The 19,423-nt window shown below is 46.8% G+C and overlaps 7 protein-coding genes across 7 annotated transcripts; 3 read left to right on the top strand and 4 right to left on the bottom strand.

The window, feature by feature from the left end:
* Positions 1-87: 87 nt before the first annotated feature.
* Positions 88-1,636, bottom strand: TRV_03274 (uncharacterized protein; the record flags this gene model as incomplete). The annotated part of the gene is made up of 2 exons (XM_003022571.1): positions 88-1,059; positions 1,118-1,636. The coding sequence occupies 2 exons, from the start codon at positions 1,634-1,636 to the stop codon at positions 88-90; spliced, it is 1,491 nt and encodes a 496-aa protein (XP_003022617.1).
* A 320-nt stretch (positions 1,637-1,956) lies between these two features.
* On the bottom strand, positions 1,957-6,717 carry TRV_03275 (uncharacterized protein; the record flags this gene model as incomplete). Its single annotated transcript, XM_003022572.1, has 5 exons — positions 1,957-4,815; positions 4,878-5,138; positions 5,198-6,071; positions 6,157-6,516; positions 6,569-6,717. The coding sequence occupies 5 exons, from the start codon at positions 6,715-6,717 to the stop codon at positions 1,957-1,959; spliced, it is 4,503 nt and encodes a 1,500-aa protein (XP_003022618.1).
* A 1,290-nt stretch (positions 6,718-8,007) lies between these two features.
* Positions 8,008-9,466, bottom strand: TRV_03276 (uncharacterized protein; the record flags this gene model as incomplete). The annotated part of the gene is made up of 2 exons (XM_003022573.1): positions 8,008-8,748; positions 8,828-9,466. The coding sequence occupies 2 exons, from the start codon at positions 9,464-9,466 to the stop codon at positions 8,008-8,010; spliced, it is 1,380 nt and encodes a 459-aa protein (XP_003022619.1).
* A 668-nt stretch (positions 9,467-10,134) lies between these two features.
* TRV_03277 (uncharacterized protein) lies at positions 10,135-10,278 on the top strand (the record flags this gene model as incomplete). Its single annotated transcript, XM_003022574.1, has 1 exon — positions 10,135-10,278. The coding sequence occupies one exon, from the start codon at positions 10,135-10,137 to the stop codon at positions 10,276-10,278; it is 144 nt and encodes a 47-aa protein (XP_003022620.1).
* Positions 10,279-14,582: 4,304 nt separating this feature from the next.
* TRV_03278 (uncharacterized protein) lies at positions 14,583-15,500 on the top strand (the record flags this gene model as incomplete). Its single annotated transcript, XM_003022575.1, has 1 exon — positions 14,583-15,500. The coding sequence occupies one exon, from the start codon at positions 14,583-14,585 to the stop codon at positions 15,498-15,500; it is 918 nt and encodes a 305-aa protein (XP_003022621.1).
* Positions 15,501-16,869: 1,369 nt separating this feature from the next.
* TRV_03279 (uncharacterized protein) lies at positions 16,870-17,685 on the top strand (the record flags this gene model as incomplete). The annotated part of the gene is made up of 1 exon (XM_003022576.1): positions 16,870-17,685. The coding sequence occupies one exon, from the start codon at positions 16,870-16,872 to the stop codon at positions 17,683-17,685; it is 816 nt and encodes a 271-aa protein (XP_003022622.1).
* A 397-nt stretch (positions 17,686-18,082) lies between these two features.
* On the bottom strand, positions 18,083-18,769 carry TRV_03280 (uncharacterized protein; the record flags this gene model as incomplete). The annotated part of the gene is made up of 1 exon (XM_003022577.1): positions 18,083-18,769. The coding sequence occupies one exon, from the start codon at positions 18,767-18,769 to the stop codon at positions 18,083-18,085; it is 687 nt and encodes a 228-aa protein (XP_003022623.1).
* Between the last annotated feature and the right edge of the window lie 654 nt (positions 18,770-19,423).

The following is a 19,423-nucleotide window of genomic DNA, read 5'->3' on the forward strand; positions in this document are numbered from 1 at the left end:
TGTTAACATGGGTAACCATTTGAATTGCATACATGTATTATTCAGGGGCAAATTCGAGGACGTCCAGGCCATATAATCTTGGCTTGATCAAACTCGGACACCACTGCACTTTCCGTGAAAACCCTCAGACCGAGTAAATACCTTCCGGCCTCTCAGCCAGGTCTCCCTTACGATACCCTTCATGGTTTTCCCCTGGTACGGGGAACATTTGTTTCTGAACAGCATGGTGCTTGGTTCGACCACCCACTCTGCCTTGTCATCGAAAACGCACACATCGCCATCATAGCCGACAGCCAAGGTGCCTTTTAGCTTATCGCATGATACCTGTGCAGCAGTATTGCTACAGCACCACCGAGCGATTTCCTCTAAGAATGGTTTTCCCGCAGGAGTAAAATCGCCTTTATATCGCCTTTGTATTTCAGTCCATAGGATGGGCAGCCCAAGACCCACCGATGATATACCTCCCCAAGCTTCCATAAAATCACCGGATTTTAGTTCCCCTGTGTTCCCAGGGATATGGCTGGGAAGCATCTTCAAATTTGGCGTACAAGGCGAGTGGTCGGAAACCACTGTTTTTATAACCCCATCCGAGGAATGGCGAAGTAGTTCGTCCCAAAGCTGGTCTTGATTAGCCTTTCCACGGACTGGAGGACAACATTTGAACCTCGTATCACCATCTTGGATATCTTCCGCAGCTAAAGACAGGTAATGGAAGCATGTTTCTGCAGTGATCTTTGCTCCTTTCCCACGAGCCTCGCGCAGCATAGGGATTGATTCGACAGCAGACAAATGTACAATATGCATAGGCAAATTTGGTGCAACGTAAGAGAGTGATAGGATTTCCTGTACTGCGGTGGTTTCAAGCTTGGGAGGTCGGGATGATAGGAAAGTTGAATATGACGTTGGAGACTTGAATGTACTGCATCTTCCATGCCCCTGACCTTCTGAGTTCCCTGGGCTTTCCATCTCAGCGTGGAACATGAGAACAGTCTTCTCATCTGCTAATTCCTCCATTGCAGATTTAATATCTCCTGAGGAAACAGCCGGGAACTCCTCCACCTATCACAAGTTTAGCATCTTTTTTTTGACCCTCGAGCATAATTCAAGCGATACATACACCACTGTCAATCAAAAACCCCTTAAACCCCTTTACATTACTCTTTACCAAGGATTTCAACTCAGAGGCGTTGTTCGGCACTAGCCCTCCATAGAAGCCATAGTCAACCCAACATTGGCCCTCTGCTGCTTTGACCTTTTCCTCCAGCCAGGGAACTGTCGTCGTTGGAGGGATGGAATTCAACGGCATATCAATGACGGTAGTCACACCACCAAAAGCCGCTGCTTGAGTGCCCGTATAGAATCCCTCCCATTCTGTTCGCCCAGGTTCATTTAGATGCACATGCGCATCGACAAGTCCCGGCATAAGAACCCATGGTGAGTAATCCTTATATGAGATATTTTGGCCGTTAAATTCAGATTCAGGAAGCACGGTCTTGGAGACAGAAGTTATTTTGCCTGTTGCAACTGAAATGACAATAGTAGCTGGAGTAAGTATGCCCGAGATTATTGCCCTTGAGGAGGCCATGACCACTACTTCGGCCCCCTCTGGTTTCTGTGATGAATCCTTAGACTCCATAATGAATTAGTGAATTAAAGAGAAGATAGACAATACTATGCTCCAAAACGGAATTATAACTGGCTATCTCTAGAAAACCCCCTGAAACTGTCTTCGTATGAGTACAATGTTTCCACTGCAGGATGGACGTTGATTTATAGATGGTGGGAAGGTGAAAGCAAATGCACGTGACGCATGGCCCGCGGCAGACGGACAGCGGAGCTCGCCGCCCATATAGTTAAGTGGAGACAAGAAGGATATAAAATAAACAATTTGTTTCTAAACATCGGCTGGTAAATCTAGGAATCTGTGTATAGTAAATTTTAATGAGGAATCACGTTTCACAACTCATCCTTGTTCGTATCCTCTGGTTCTGTCTCTTTGGCTTCATGTTGGGTATGATCCAACTCAATGTCTTTCGCGCCGACTGTCCGTGCCAGCTGTGCGATCTCTTCATCATAAACAGTCCATTCAGGTACTTGTCTTCTTGCCCTGTCGAGCTTTGGTTCCTTGGTCATTGGGTTATTGCAGAGGTCGATCGTTTTGGCGGTCTTGAGAGACTCGTCAGAACACCAAGTCTCGCACCAAAGCCAGTCCTGGGGAAGACTCTTGATAGGAATAGAATGCTGCATGTGGTTTGGTAGGTCCTGGTCAAGGTTAGATAAACTCTCTGGATCAGCAGATAGAGATTGGTATTGTCCTCTAAGCCTATCACCAGCGGCGATGGCACGGAAGCGGTTCAGGTCAACAACATAAAGCGCAGAAATGTGGTACGGTCGACCGCGCAAGAAACGTTTCCAGTATCCTTGGTTCCAGAACCGGAAGCCTTCGATCTCGGTGCGGGAGTCACACATTGGCGTGAAGCCATATGGAGCACCCTCTAGATCGAGAGAAACGAGATCGTACATGTCAGTACGGACAATTTGGTCTGCATCCACGAAAATAACCTTGTCTAATGACAAAGGGAAAAGCACATCAAGGAAGAGGATCTTATAACCCCAAATCTCTCTCTGTTTTTCACGCTGTGGGCGGAGCCAATGTGGCCATTTATATGTAACCATCTCATAAGAAAATCCGTACTTTTCAGCCAAGTGAGGGACAAATGTCTTGAATGAAGGTGAGAGGAATTGCTCAATGAACCAGAATTTGACAGAATGTTTCGTATGCTTCGTCACAGATAGCATCATGATGTTCAGCATTCGCTCGTACAAATGGCCACTGGCAACTGAGAAAATGTTAATGTCCGCATGCTTCTCCTTTCGCGTCTTTGATACACCGGAGAAAACACCGGATGCGAAATCAAGCCCCTGAGAGAGAAGATTTTTTGCTGAGCCTTGTTTCTTAGATCCATCCTCGAGAACGTCATCCGATTCGTGGCCAGATTTGCGAGACAGACGAGGGAAGAGGGTCTTTCCTTGGAATGATAGCAGCGAGACTTCGTTGTTATCGTCACCCGGCTTAGGGCTGTAACCCATGCCACCAACGCTATCGAGATTGAAAATGTTATCGCTTCTGCCCGGCTTCAATGTTATCTGCCAGTGCCCTGGTTGTGCCTTAAACTGGAAATAGCCGAGATTTGCCATGATAATGGTATCGGTAAAATGAGGGTCCCTTTCGGTTCCTAGAAGTAGTTGGACACCTCTCGGAGGTTTGTTCTTGGACATGTCGCGGGAATGGCCCTCGATCAAGATATGTTCAAGCTCGTAAATGGCATCAACATTGGTGCCTTCTTTTAGAGAGCTCAACTTGATATTATCTAGATCGTGGACTGAGTCTTTAGGGGCCACAAGCCAAGACGGGGGGACATCCATGCCGAGGTTCAGTAATGCTTCCTGGGGAACCCCATGGAAAGAAGCTCCAGGTCGATTTAGTGAGCCATCGTCACGGAACGATGGTGCAGGTTCAAGGACATGTCTGTAAAACCTTTCCACGGGTAGTTCCTTAAGGGTCTCTAGAGGGGTCAAGAATATCCGTAGAGAGACACCGTGGAGCTGGGACAAAACTTTCAAGATGGGAATCCACCGCTGAGCAACTTCTGTTGCGGGGTCTAATGTCGCAACGATTTTGATCAAAGGAGCTTCTGAGTTCGATACAGTAATTGCTGAATGCTTGGTAACCCAGCTATTGAAAATTTCAGTGCGGATCATTGGGGGCCTTTGGAAGGTTCCTTCCGGGATATCTGAAATTGTCGAGAGTGCTACCATGGATGTGAGTCTTGCAAAGGCAAGGTGATCACGGATTTTATCAGTTTCCTTTAGTGACTCAAGGGCTATTACCACAGGAGTAAGGCGCTTGGAACGTTCATACTGCAGTGCCAATTCCAGATCCTGAGTGTCCAAGATTGTTGTTTGGTTGAGGGGTCCAATCAATCTTCCATTCAAAATAACATGCATGCCATTCCCGTCCGCTCCCAGTTCAGTTATCACTGGCTGGATAGTCGAGTAAAACTTCTGTGCATCGGCTGAGGCCCTCTTGCTCTTTGTTTCCTTGTCAAGTAAAGTGTCGATAGCATCTATTTCCAAATCACGTCCGTCATCAAGGAGTTTATGCAGCTCAGTAGACAGTGCTGGCCCATTTTCTGGCATCGATGGCTTGTGCAGTATTAAAACCTCCACCTCTGGATTTTTTTTATGGAAAGCAACCGCGTTAGCCAATTGCTTTGCGCCATGTTCATCATCTAGATCGATAACAAGTGCCAGTTGAGCCCATTTATCTATGCCAGAATCGCCCTTCCCTGGTATTCGTGGAATGGTCTCAAAAGCTTCCTTATATTTCGAATAAGCATCGTTTATGCTTTTCACGGTTATGTCACTGGGGTCGTCGGGGATAACCAATGTGTTGAATTTTGGAGACGCTTCTTCCAGGTAAAAGCTGGGAAGCCAAACGTCTCCCTTGTAGTCCCCTTCATAAATACGCCGCTGCAAACCCTGCACATCTTTGAACAACCTGTCGATTAGGAAGTGCATCCATCGCTCGTCACGCTCAATAGGGATAGCGTTGGCATATACAGGGGGATTCTCTCTGTCGATAGCTAATCTCTTGAGATAGCCTCTAGACTTTTGCATCAAGGCATCAAGTTCAGTAGATTTCAGCACATCTTCAAACAAGATTATTGACTGATCATCTTTCGGCACCCTGTCTTTGATAGCTGTTTCAAAATCAACTTTGCTGGGTAAATTGAATTTCTGAGATGAGTATATCTAAGGTAAGTAAGTTAGCACCTCTGCGTATGTGGTGATTACATAGCTTGACGAAGACAAACCTCGGTAAAATAACTAAACACAGACTCAAGTCCGTAAGTTTTATTCAAATAATAAGCAATCTTTGCCTGCTCCTTGGAGAGATCACTAAGCTGGGTTGGAACCAATCCGAATCTAATAGGAACATTGTTCAGAACAAAAGCTTGTATCTCCTCGACAAAGAGAGTAATGTCTTCCTTATTTGCCAGATCCAAAGGAACAATGACGTTGTGAACATCGCGACGGAGTTCATGGAACTGGCCAGGATACGTTGGTTGCAGAAGCTATATTATTTTATAAGCACACGGTCTTGAAGGAGTTTAGGATAGCTGGTCCAACTTACTGTGATGATATCGTCTGACCAGTCTTTATATCGAGAATCCTTTTCTAAATCATTGAGCCAGATGATAACCCCCCCTCCCTCAATATCATCTCGATAGTCGTACCTCTGGCTTCCGTGTACTTTCTGGGCCATTGTGATGGTTGGATTAGACAAAAGCTTGACGGCTTCTTGTACTTGCAACCCAAGTTCATTGAGCGAGTTCATTAGTTTCCGCTCCTGCCTTAGATGGGCTAGAAGGGAGAAAGCATCGATGTTTTGAGGAGACATTTGAACACCATTGATCCACATAGTGTTTATACCTGGCTGCAATCCATTTTTCCTATTTTCCTCATATTCAGCGAGAAATTCTGAGGTTGCATTGACGCCAGCAATTGTCTTTGAGTGCCTAGGGAAATCATCAGATAGCTTGATTAGGGTATCGAATGGGTCATCACTATTCATGACAAAGCTCGCAGCATTCAATCCAAGGGTTGACACTTCGGATGAAGAAAGAGGTTCAAGGTCAGCAGTAGGGCTGTCAGAGAGTCCGTCAACTGCCAATGTTGGCTTTGAGTCAAGGGGAGTCTCCTTAGAGTCGCCTTTTCCTGAAGCGCGATCATCAATCATGATGTAATCGGTACGCTTGAGAGAAAGTTCTACTCCATAACCACTGACGAAAAGAGGCTTTGCTGGTCTAGAAGCAGCCGTCGATGGCCGGTAACGGACCCGGTAAGACATCTCACCATCTCTGGCTCTTCGGCTGACTGCCTTATGGAACTCGCTGAATAAAGGCGAGGTTATATCCGCATATAAAACTAGCGATTGCTGGTTTTCCTCATCTTGGGCGTTTGGAACAACCAACATACGATCGAAAGGAAGCAGTTTCTCAAGTGACCTAGAAGCAACAGCAGTTAGCAGCGTTTCAGACCATTCCATTATTCTTCTCGCTCGCTTTTCCAACAAATCAACGACTCACGCACTCGTCCCTTCCAGCAATTAAAGGCTGCTGGGCATGCTCTAAAGTAGGCGAACAATACTGAGATCCGTCATAATGCGCCCAAACCTGACACACAGCATCTTGCGCTGCCATCAACGAATTCTCAACGGAGGAGTTATAATATTGGTAATGAGCCTGGATTCGCGGCGCAGTGGATCGAATTGACAATGCAAATTTGAATGATGACAAGGCAACGGGATCCGTGATATGGCCATCTTCGCTGAGCACCTGAATGAATTGTTCGTAGAGGTCTTTCTCGGTGGTGGCATCCACGAATCTACCATCGGCAATGCGATCAAGAAGGGGGAAATAGGATGTCGAGTTCTCTTCGGCCGCTGTTTCTCTGGTACTCACATGTCAGCAAGGGAATAGCTAATGATAGTTAGGTGGCTTACAGGAGTTCCACGAGGTAAGGAGCTGAATTGAACGAAGCGCTCAAGGCAACGTTGACAGACGGATTGGCCTGCGATACGTTTGGAAGAAGCGCAAGGCCAACTAAAAGCAGACTCAACGGCCGTATGGACCATGAAATTATGGTCGACATTATCACTGAGTCGTTGGGACCGCAGCCTGTGGGCACAAGTGGTATGTGGTGGGATGGGCGTAGATGGCGGAACTGCTGAAGTAGAGCGCCTGGAAGCTTCAGATTCTATATTTCTCCTGCAAATGCATATTCTGGAAGAAACACAGAGCCACCAAGCCTTTCTAACAGGGCTCACAAGACGAATTGGAAGTGCCTGTCTGGCGCTGGATAGTGTCTTATAGTTGGCCGTTGACTGATGTTTCTGGCCTTCTGGCCAGATTTCGTGTTTTATACGCTAATTAGGTCGACCAAAACGATGACATCAACGTAAACAAGCAGCGAGTTAATCCATAACTAATAATACAAAATAAATTTATGACAGAAATTAACATTGAATAATTAATTATATTATTAGAATACAAATACGTATGGCAGCACCTCATAGATGTATTAATTACTAATGAAGCGACTTTAGCGATTAACGATTAACAGTAACAGTAACACTTTTTCGATCGATCGCTCGGGAGAAGGTAAACAGAGTACAGTCGGTCAGAGTCAAGCGTACATCCAGTAGTAGAAAGGCAAGAAGAGAAAGACACACAGGGGTGGCCAAACATCCAGCTCAAGATGGGGCAAAACAGCAGAGGCTATGAGAGCCAGAGCCTGAACAGATACAAGAATGGAATCCTCCAATAGGGGCCTATTGCCTGCAAACAATTGTTGTTAGTCGGGAATGGAAATTTGAGAATTTGGTTAACCTGTGGGCCAGCGAAGAGGGTATTTGATTGTTGGACCATTTGTCGGTTGAGGAAGTCAGGTCAAATCAATCGCGAGAGATGGTAGTAAATATTTTTTAAAAAAGAAGAAGAACCTGTAATCTCCGAGCGCCGTTTGTGTGAAAGACAAGGAGAATGAAAACAAAAAGCAAGAAGCCGGTCCTCTTTCATTCATGGCCTGATAAAGAGAATCGTTCTGAGTCATTGTGGTGGACACCTGGAAGAGAGGAAGACGGAGAGAGAGGAGAATAGGAAACTGGTGCCAGATAGTAGTCTGGTGGCTTGCGAAATTCAGTGGTTGTAGAATATCTCGGCTGTTGAAAGTCTGCCAGGTCGAAAACAAAAAAGAAACGAAAGGAAAGGATCCATTGTTGTCACGGAAAATTATGTATGCGAATGGGGTATCGTTGAAGTTATCCGGAAAGGTGAAAAAGAAAAAGAGGATGAGTGGCGGAGATATGACACGTAGAGAAATTCGTGAAATTCGTTCAAAAGGGCCGAGAGCTGTACGGGGCAGTAGTCTCTCTCCTCATTTTCACTCAGCTGCTTGTCTGAGCTTGTGTGCATTTTTTGCCTCCCATTGTTTTCTCTGTTGCTTGAACTTGTCTGGGTCAAAAGTAGGCTCATCACTCAGGGACAGGCCACGCATGGTTTCCCTTAGGAGGCCAGATGACTTGATCTTCTTGACGGTGTTTGGTCGTTTAGGTTCCTTGGCTGCATCTCTTAGATCGCCGCGAGATTTTAGTTTCTTGATTTCCCGAGCGATTTTTTCTAGAGTAGATCCATTTGTGCCCTTGAGCTGCTGGCTTTGAGATGGTGGTGTGGAGGGCTTTGTAATGTTTTTAGAACTGCTAGAGGAGCTTCCACTTGTCGAGGGGCGTTCAGAAGAGGTGAAGCTAATTCCGGAGTCGACTTTTCGCCCTTTGCGCTGTCCTTCAGAGGATTCTGCAAAGTGTTGGCAACCGGTGACTTCGGAGCATTCGTTAATCATGCTGTTAGCCAAGTCAAGGTACTTATCAATCATGCATCTAGCAACCGGCCAACCAGTCTTATCCTCTGGTCGTTTGTCTTGTTCGATGACATGTTTTAATACCTGCACACCCTTTTTCTCAAAGGAGCAGATATAGTCATAGAACCGCATTCGATGATCTAGCAGCAGCTTCCCGTTGAGATGTGGGGTTGGTGGTCTGGAATCCAGTGGAGGAAATAGAGTGTTCAACAAGGCAATGCAATTGTATCTGTTAAACGGAGTAAGAAGCATCTCGTTCACTAGCGCCTATACCTTGTTAGCAGTGTGATAAAGAAAAAGAAATAACAACCAATAATAATGAAAATGCATATCAGCCAATACATACCCAATATCGGATGCGGAGGTACACTTGAGTGTAGAGGGCAATGACGTTTCTCTCGTTTTCTTGGATTTTGTTAAGCCAGGCCAGGACACCCGGGTACCGTCTGGAGAGCTCCTGTCTCTCGCTTTCGGTTCCAGTAAGGCCCAATCTGTCAAAGGCGTTAACAACTTCTCTCTTGCGGCGGTTTTCCAAGTCTCGGAGATAGTCTAGCGCAGTCAAGGCCTGTGGAAAATCTACCTCCTCTAGTACAGGGGGGAAAGACCGTCGAACGAAAGAGGTGATGAAGCTTGGCGGAAGAGAAGCTGGCTGTGATGGCAGCTGAGCTATCTGGGCCATCATCTGGGCCTTGAATCGAGCAGCGGTATCCGACATGGAAGAGTCGGCAGATCCGTGTTTCTCATGACGCGAGGAGGGTGCAGAACCGGTTGGAGATGGAGCTGTGTTAGCCTTCGAGAAAGCAGAGCCATTCAAAGTGGGAGACACGCTGGACAGGTCCGTCATTCGGGGTGAAGAGTTGAGCGTGTACATGGTGCGTAGAGGAATCTCGTAGCTCCCGGGATATGCCAGAAGGTGCTCCAGTATCCACGGCAGAGCAGCACCCTCACTGCCGCTGGGGGCAGAGCTCGAGTTTTGGCTGTTCATGACGTACATACAGCTTGTAGAGAGGTATAATTATTTGAAGTCGGAAGTCCTTTGCCAGTAGAGAGAGATAGAGAGAGGGGGGGAGGGGAGAGGAAGAGAGAGGAAGTAAATAAGGAGCCACGCGAGCCGGGTTAAAAACGAGAGCGTGAACCGGGTTGATCTCCCTGCTGCCGTGAAAGAGATGGCTTGTTTCTGGCGTTTGTCAACAGCAGACAGGCGCGCGCTGTCTCTTGTCTCCTGGGCGTCTGTCTTGTCTGGATGTATGTATGTGGTGCTGTGTGTGTTGACAGGAAGTTGTTTTTCTTTTTTTTCGGAGGTTGGTGGTGGTTATTTGTTTACTTGGTTCGCTTGTGCTCGCTCCAAACCAGTCATCGTCTTACTCCATCCAACAACAACAGCAGCGCCGCAACCCACACGAACCAAGAACCAGGAAGACGAAGGCTGACCGAAGCTTGGAAGACAGCGAGGGGAGATGGTCAATAGTAGAGGTATGTATGAAAAAGAAATGACGAAAAAGGTCAGCGGACGACCCGATCCAGGCCGATATCAACTGCTAACAAGGAAGACGACGAGATGAATCCGGCTCGAGATATACGAAGAGAACGAAAGCAACCAGAAAGAGAAAAAGGGAAATGAAAAATCAATAGTCAAACCAGCGACTCCTCTAAATGCCCTTCTCTTTTTCTTTTCTTCTTGCTTCCCTGGACATCAATGACGCGGAAAAGCAGAGCGGAGGAGAGGAGAAAAAAGAGAAGGAGACAGAAAATCACGACGGCAGAAGGGAGACGACAGGCAAGATAAAAGGCGAGTAAACTACTATGAGATCGAGTCGTCACATTCACTGTCCCACCCCCCGAGACATCTAGATCCACTGCTAATTAACAAGCGCTGTAAGATATGTATTATTTTTCTTTTACCTGCAGGACGAAAGGGTACGTGGAGACCACGAAACCCCAGGGCGCCACACTTTACTCCGTACTTAACTATATAGATCGGATCCTCCCTTATTATTTTTCGATAACAAACTTAGCTTTCCCAACGGGCTGGCTCGTTAGTCGAAACATCCTGGGGGAACCATCTGCCTTCAAGAACGCCGATGAAATGCTGAGAGCGCACATCATCTTTTGCCTGCGGATGGAGACAATACGGAGTATGGAGTAGTTACGAAGGGTTTCCTCAGAAAAGGGGAGTGAAGACTTTCAACATGCAGGAACTCGCCCTCCTCCCTCGCCCTCTGTAGTTATGTGGGTTGGAGGATGTATCCTCTTTTTTTTTTTTTTTTTCCTTACAGGTACGTAAGTACTCTCGCCTCGTCTGCACTACTTTATGTAACTACGATGTAGGACGTGAGACCTGTTGGAAAAGGTTACTTTCCTTTTCTGCTTTATGCAGTCACTATGCATCTATCCCAGTCTCCGTGGCCGGCCCAGTGCGATTTTTGCAGTTCGTCAGTTGTTTTTTTCATTTGCATCCTGATGGCCCCTTCTTTTCCTTTCCGCTCCATTATTGACCTCCTTACATGCTTAAATGGTCGACCCTGAACCCTTGGAGGGATGTTATATTAACACCATGCTGTCGACTTCTACGAAATACGTATACGACATCAGATAAAGCTATCCTTGGAAATTTCAGGACTTGGTCTATACTCAGATAGATATATTTTAATCGCCTTTTTAAACCTCCATCGGCGGTCCAGGGATCCTCGCCCGTCTGTACCGAGCGAAATATACCATCATTAAAGTTGGGAAAATCTCAATTTTTCGCGATATTATGGGCCTCTCTTTTGCCCTTATGAGCGACTTACCCCTGGAAGTATGCGTACAAAGTAACATCCCTGACCTGCAGGTCAACCGCGTCTCTGCTGCACACAGTTGTCCGCCCGCAATTCGGTACAACAGAGGTTCGTCGGAAGGAAGGATACTTTTTCCTTCCCTTTGATCAAATTAGCCCGATGGGCTGCTGTGGCTTCACTTTGCCCGTGAGGCTACGGGTGCGAAAAGAATACAAACAGCCATTTCGAGAATTACACCAGAGCCCACAGCACCTGGCAAACAGCGCCTCGTACCCAACCAGTCACCACAGCTTAGAAGCCGTCAGTGGGCATATAAGTATGGACTAATGGTACGCTCGATCCTGTTGTCCGTCTTGGCGTCTGCATCTTGCGGGTAGTCCGATATAGCCTGCGAGAGAGGAGGGTTCTCATATCAGATGCGTACGGAGTATCCGTGGACTTCAATTATATTCCGTTATGGCCAGTCACATCAGCCAGGGCTTTCCTGTAGCCTGACAGGCAAGGGTCACTTCCTAGTTGCAGGTCGACAGGCTCCTCCTCCACCCCATAACAAAGGCGATTCTCAAGATACGAACGAGACCGTCGTTATACTTTCTGCTCATGCCCCCCCGTTAAGAAAGATGAGCTCTCAGTTTTTTTTTTTTTATTATTCATTCTTTATTTTTTTGTTTTTGTTTTGGCCTCGTCTTATTTGTTTTGGCCATGGGAACGGGATTGTAAAGCTCCGCGCCCAATAATACGGTACAACGGGTCCCAAGAAAAGAGTCGAGCAGAGAAAAGCAAGGCGGGCAAAAGACTCGATTGCGAATCACAGCAGCAGGAGGCCAGAAAAGAAGCGTGGGCTCTGAACTTTAGCCGAAGAAGGAAAAACAAGATATGGCCAAAAAAAAAAAAACCCCAAAAATGTGCCAGATCAGATTTGTGACAGGCCATCATCGCCATCTCCACAGCCTCCGTGGCGGCTTGATTTAGTGTCGACCAACCGCCTTAAACACGCTTCTTCAGCCCACCCCTCTCAATAATGGCAATAATACAGACAACAGGCCGAGATTGAAGGCATATTTATAACATTTTACAGGTCGCTTAGACGGTTATGCAGCATGCTGCACCCGGCCATGCTCCTTATATGCTTATATCTACTCCGTCCTGCCAGTTGGAAGAGAAGGGAGAAAGAAAGGGAGTGAAAGACAAGGAGCCCATAGGCGTAACGAACCCTGGTCGAATGGCTTCCACCGTTGTCTCTCCCTTTCTGCTTCAACTCCTTGACTGGAGTCTAGATTTTTAGCCTCTTTCGCCAACGGTTTCTCACATTCAGACCCATGTCCTCGCCCTCGAGGTGTAAGCGAAAAACGGCCTTTGGGTTTGAACGCACAGAGCTCGATGTAGTATTTGATCAAACGGCTAATCAACATCGGGCAAGCTCAGCGTCTCGGCTTCACGCTAGAACACCTCCACGGCACGCCGTGGAAAGGATAAGACACCAGCCATCCCCGCCTGATCAACCCGAGCGAAGACGATCAGTGACGGCCAACTGGCGAATGAACGGCACGAATGCCCTTATGGAGAGGCCTCAAACGGATCTCATGCTCCGGGCATCAAACGTCAATCGACTGATCGGGAGATCCAAGAGTGGGAATGCCTTTCTCTTTCGAGAAGAGATAGCATCTTCTCCTCCTATTACTTTCAATCACCATCCTGGAATACGCAAGCAAGGCAAGGGGGGCTCCCAGAAATCATCCACACATCCACATCCACACAGCCATAATCCACACCCACGCAGGCAGGGAATGTGGGCTGGCTGGGCGGAACTGAGATGTGAGTGTGAGTGTGTTTTGTTTGTGAGAAAGCGATCTCCCTAAAAAAAGGAGTCCACACGCCAATCCAAGTTCCTGCACCCCGACTTGAAAGCATATAAAAGCTGGCTGCTATTGTCCGACCCCCCATCCCCCCTTCTCTCTCTCCTATGTGGCGATCACGTTTATGTTCACGTTCTCTGACTGCCTTTTTCAATAGCGTCTTTGACTACTTCCGTCTGTCCCATGGGAGGGTGCTCAGATAGTTAGCTGGTAAGATGAAATTAAAGCAAAAAGGCTCTTCCCTGTTCGATTCGTCCTCGCTGGTGAGAAGCAAGCGACCAAGAGCCTATCAGTCGAATTGCATTAGATTATACGCGAAGGATGATGACGACTCCGTTCACGCTTGATCAGCCAGACAGCGTGGACAAGCCAGTATCAAGCTGGCTAGCGAGTTGACGAGCCGAAGCTGCACATCACCAGTAGTGTCATGTCGAGACAAGCCACCGCTTCCAGAGAATGCAGAGAAGCTCGTCCCACAGCCAAAGCCAGCTCTCGTACTCCGTACGGGATATGGAGTATGGCGTTATCGAATAATGTTATATCCATGCTCATGGCTGTATCTCGTCCATTTCCCCGTATACATGAAATACCTTCCTTTTGTAGGCCCGTATTTCTATACGTCGACGTAATGTCAACGTGCAGCGTCGAGACTCGCTGTTTGTTATTAGTATCATCATTATTATGTAATCATCATTTGCACATGAAGAATCTATCACGTGACTTTACCCACTCGGGCTTCCCGTGACTTGTCTTTTTCTTCGGCCTTTGCAGAAAGCGAAGGAGGAAAAACCCTTCGAGGGCGAGACGTGATCTTCATCCCGCAGGAGATCCAAAGACACCAGCTATAGCTGTGGCATTGGGATAGCTGCTCTGTACGGAGTACCTACAGAGAAGAGGGCGACTGGAAGACCTGCATCGGAAAAGGCGGCCGCTCGTGGAAATGGAGGCTGGACCTCGTAGTTTTGGTAGGTCCAAGGACAAGCCACCGCATCCCAGCGCAGTTCATCCGGCCATTCACACTCTGGTTATAATACGGGATTACTCTCGTTTCTTTTTTCCTTGTCCTCTCTCATCTTCGTCATTATTCGGTTGACCAAATATCGAGCTACATATGCAGTTTATCACTGACATGTCCAAATCTTAGTGACCCTTGATGTGTTCACATCAGAAAGGTTGATATTACCTCGATAGCTTCGCATTTTTTTTCAACCCCATCTCTCAACTGGATACGAAGAACCGGCTTTTTGGATCCGGAGATGAGGGTAGATCTCTGTTAGATCTCTGTCGAATTAATAAAACACTCAACAACACCCATTTCTCCTGCTGCAAGCCCATATTACACTGCTTTTTTTTATTGCTATCTCTGGATGTCTAACGCTTTTCATCTCTTGTTCATGGCAGATATGATGGAAGCCCACTTGCGGTGGTGCGGCTGAAGAAGGATGATCCCCTCTCACAGGAGCGGAAGATGCAGATTGCCATAGAATTCGGATATAATAATACCGCATTTTTACACGAGCCAGTGTACCTGGAGAAAATTGGCAAGAATGTTCGGAAATTGGAACTGTTTGGTGCGACCAAAGCGCATAAGCCTTTGGCCTTTGAGGCTATCCTAGGTGTTGCGTTATACATATTTCAGGAGAACCCTCTTGACTCGACTACACCAGTACCTGCTCCGCGTGGGGGCACAGAAGCAGAGAAATCCGCATCAGCTGCCTTTTTGGAATGCTTTATCCAGTACAATGAGCTGGTCTTCCGCGCCGAATATGATCCACTACGTCAGGTTGGCGTTCTTCTGATGCCGCACAACGTCCACATCCACGGTCGAGAAACAAGAAAAGATGAGATACTGGCGATACAGCCAAGCCTCTCTAATGTCGAGGATGTGAAGAAGATGAAGGCATCGTACCCAATCTTGTCGATCGCCACGGGAGTGACCTACACATTGGTGGATTTCACCAACAGCCCTAACCTTCTGAACCTTCTCGAAGCCGGTGAACCGCCGACTCCCGAACTTGATACGAGCTGGAAACAAAGAGCCGTCGACGAGTCAGTTGTTAGTCGCCACTATGGTGCCGTCTATTTTGTCCAGGACGAAGCCGACTTCACAGAGGAGCCTTACATCACCAGTCTTCAGGTGCGGGTAATCCAAGATGGTGTTGAACAGACTGCTACTGCTGGCGCATGTTCCACTCTTGCGGCATACTTGGCGCTGCAGAAGGGAGGAAATAACTCAAGCCATGCATTTGCAATGAAGCAAACCACCACAACGGGCCGATCGAGCCAACTATGCCTCCAGATCGGGCTGGATGAGAATGGGACAAGCGTTAAGCGTATCGTTCTCTCTGGACGTTGTACTTTGATCAGTCAAGGAACCTTGATGTAAAACGGGGAAAAAAGAAAAATTACATGCAGAGTACTTCTTCTGGCTACATATACACATAACCCTGCCTTATCCATGTATATGTCGTTTCTCCATCTTATGTACCTGTGCGTCTGCTTCTGTGACGGCTACTACCCCTTGCTCTTCTCCAGGACCACCACTTTTCCTCATCTAGTATTTCTAAGCATAGCTATACGGACTCGTTCATTCCAGGGGAATCATAATTACTGTAGTTATCGCACATTGATCAGCAGATTTGCAAAAAGCAATGCTATACTCCCCACATACATGTACCCTTTACATATCCCGAAGGCAAACCGCAGCCTCCCGCTCATCATTTACTCCATACCCTGTACAGGAACAGAACAGAGAGAAGTAAGGCTGATACCCCCAACAAATCCATCCTCCTTACATTCGGTCTTTGGATACGGAGTACTCCGTACCAATTCTGAATAATGAATGCTCAGAATTATATTTACAATTTATTTCATACTAAGTTTCGCTTGAGTCCTAGTACCGATACTTAGTTCATACACGGACAGTTACAATAAGAATCTATATTATTGATTCATTAACAGGGGTTTTAAGGACGTCATTATTGCATGCTAGAGCTATAGAACCCATATAGAACCATAATACTCCTGGTTCTGGCGGTACTTTGAAACCTAAGGCTCAGGAACGTTGCACCCTAAACTAGTGAGCATCTCATACAGAGTACACTTGCATGTATAGTTCGACTAGGGAATAGATTATACTTTAAGCCAATGCCGATATGCAACTGTTCAAGTGAGGGGTCTTCAATCTCTTGGAGTGTCTTGTCTCTTGCTTGGTTGCGCATGCAGCGATTCTGATATTAACACCCATGGTACGCTTTTGTCATAGTCCAGTGTTCATTCAATAGCCCGTTTACACAGTCTGCACGGCGCTCTGTTGATCATGATGCGTTGGGAAAAACAATGTCAGGACCGCCGCCGATCGACGAAACTTCGTATCCTCCGTCTTTGAGGGCCTGAACACTGCAACAAGTTCTGTCATCGCCCTCAAACAAGGATGAAACATGGCAACTTTCAACTCCTTTTTTTCTAAAACTTCTCTAGGGCGCCTGGGAGTTCACGTGATTTTATCGATAAGCCTGAGATAAGTGAAAAAAAGTGAACTTCGCGACGTTTTGCCGGCATCAGCTCCGGCTTCTATTTTTTTTTTTTTATTCATTATTTTATTTTAATAATACTTACAACGCTTTGAGTTATTATCGATCAAACGGTCCGTGTTGCAGATCTGATTTACTGCACTTTAATTATACCTCCAGCTCAATATACTGTTGCTGAGGCAATCGGTCAAGGCGTTGGGCGCTGGGTTCATCTAGATCACCATGACATCAACCATCCTCCCCGGGGACATACTTCAATTATCACAGCCCAATGCTCCTAAATTAGGGCCAAATCTCCATCTACTTACATCACAGGCCAAAGCACAAGAGCCACAGGAGCCGACCTCACAAATAATCGCAGCCTCGCAGGCGGGGCTTCTTGCATCCGACAACAAGCGGAATGCAACAACTTCAATCCTCCCGTTTCCCAGTACACGCTATATACCATGCCAGAATGACCTGATAATTGCCCAGATACACCACTCGAGCCCTGATTTCTTTCACTGCATAATATCTCCTAACTCACCACATGCATTCCTCGGTCAACTCGCCTTTGAAGGAGCAACAAAGAAAACAAGGCCGCAGCTTAAGGCTGGCGAGCTAGTTTATGCACGTATTCTATCTGTGGGCGTTGGTGCAGGCGGAGAGGTCGAACTTACTTGCGTCAACCCTGCTACCGGAAAGGCAGAGCCTGATGGCCTTGGGCCCTTGAATGGTGGGATGGTGTTTGATGTTTCCACTCTGTTTGCATCTAGGTTGATGATGACCGGTCCGGAAAGGAAAGATGGTGCTGGACCCGGCGGTGTTATTGTTTTGGAAGAGCTGGGGAGGAAATTTGAAAGTTATGGTGGGTTTGAAATTGCTGTCGGGAGGAATGGGAAAGTTTGGGTTGACAGCTCTGCAGAGGGTGACGTTGGGGTTATGATGGTGGTGGCTATTGGGAGGTGTCTGAGAGAGACGGATGAGAAGAGGCTGGATGTTGTGGAACAGAAGAAGCTGGTTTTGCGGGTGTTGAAGGAGATGGGAGTAGGGAAATGAAATGAATGAATTCTACAGTCGAGCAGGCACCCTTGGACCCTGATTGAGTGCTTGCATTGCTGCGTAGCTTTGGACTTAGTCCACGGACACTCTCTAGACTAGCATCATATCCAGGTGATTTAATGTTCTTCTGGGCTTTTTACCATTAAGTATAGTAGCATAACACAGCATATAACCCCACTACATAGCGAGGCTGTGCTGAAGCTCGATCATTTTCACTAGAAAATATCATATTGATCTTAGTATTCCCGAGACATTTGAAGTGACCCCCGTTGTGTCCAAAAACCATTATATATATCCATATTCATAATAAACTCCATCATTCCAATAAACCGTATCCCATCAAGGTGTTGGGCGTGAATATCCACGTAAAGTAATGAGAACATATCCACCTGAATCAACCCCCGAAAGTACGAGACGCACCCATATCGCCTTCCGGGTCTCTCATTGCTGCTGCACTAAATTGGTGTCCAATCCATATTTTTGCACACCAGGCAGTGATCAGGGCATCAATAAATCGATCATCCATATCACAAACAATGTGGAACACAGGCCTCACATTAGAACCACCAGGTATACAGACGGTCTCAATGGCAACGAGAGATTGGTTTGCATCTTCCCATTGCAGCGTTTCTTGCTTTTCCGGGCTATGTCTGGGTCTTATGCGAAATATCAGATCGTCCGTCTGTCCGTTTAAACGTAGCCGAAAGAGCTCCCATCCTCTCTTAATGATGCCGCGAGACATACGTAGACACAAAGCAGCGGAAAGGCAACTCTTTCTTTTCCCTGTTATCTCAACGGAAGAAGAAAATATAGGTTGTGAGAAATCATATATGTGTTTTTCTCTTACATTCCCGTGCTGGGCTGTGTTCCTGTTGGGACAAAGACGGGAAATTCCGATTTTTCTGTATCCAGCATCTAGCTCGTGAGTTAGCTCGTACAGGGCCGTTGTTGGAGGGACGACCGGATAGATCAGATTGCCATCGAGGGTTAAAGGTGATAGTTCAGGCCGGCCCAGCGGAGGTGGAGCAGGCGTTTGTGCTGATTCTCCGTACGAAGGGGGCGGAGTGTGAACATTCGACATATTGGTAGATTGCTGTAGATGGGTTATAAGATGATCATATTATGGAGTCGAGATATTCGTGGAGCTCAAACCATACGGCAGCATCGGGATATCCTGAGGCTGAGCAAACTAAAATGCTGTGATAGTCGCCACACAAGTTGAGACACGCGTTCGTCCGTAATCACGACCGAAGCAAAACGAGGCCGGGTTAGGATATAGCAAATGCTTGTTATATACACATAGATGTAATTTTTGAATATCTGGATTGTTATGGCGGCTGGTGCTCGCGTGTTGCTTTGATATTGAGAAGGCTCAGATCTTGTGACATCATCCGCACTTCAGCTCATGCCAAGACAACTACACGTTCAAAATATTGTGTCCTTTCTCAGGCCCAACTAATACGATTGATACTCCGCGAGCATAGATGATGAGCAGCTCAGCTGTATATAGCCAATGTTATTCAAAGCATCCAACATAAGACTGTTAACGTGGGAAGGCCCGATCTGATGCCTTGCTTCTGTGGAGTACTTCTCAAAGCCGCCTTGCAACGCCTGCTGGGTGTGGCAGAAGTACTTCAGCATTCAACAGGCCGTGGCCTTCAGTTAAATGTTAGCTGGCCAGCTGGATCCACTGACTGATTGTCAGATTAACCTGGTACCTAAATATGCGTGCAGG

This window comes from Trichophyton verrucosum, assembly GCF_000151505.1.
Source record: "Trichophyton verrucosum HKI 0517 chromosome Unknown contig00275_1.f1.exp, whole genome shotgun sequence".
NCBI classification, from domain to species: domain Eukaryota; kingdom Fungi; phylum Ascomycota; class Eurotiomycetes; order Onygenales; family Arthrodermataceae; genus Trichophyton; species Trichophyton verrucosum.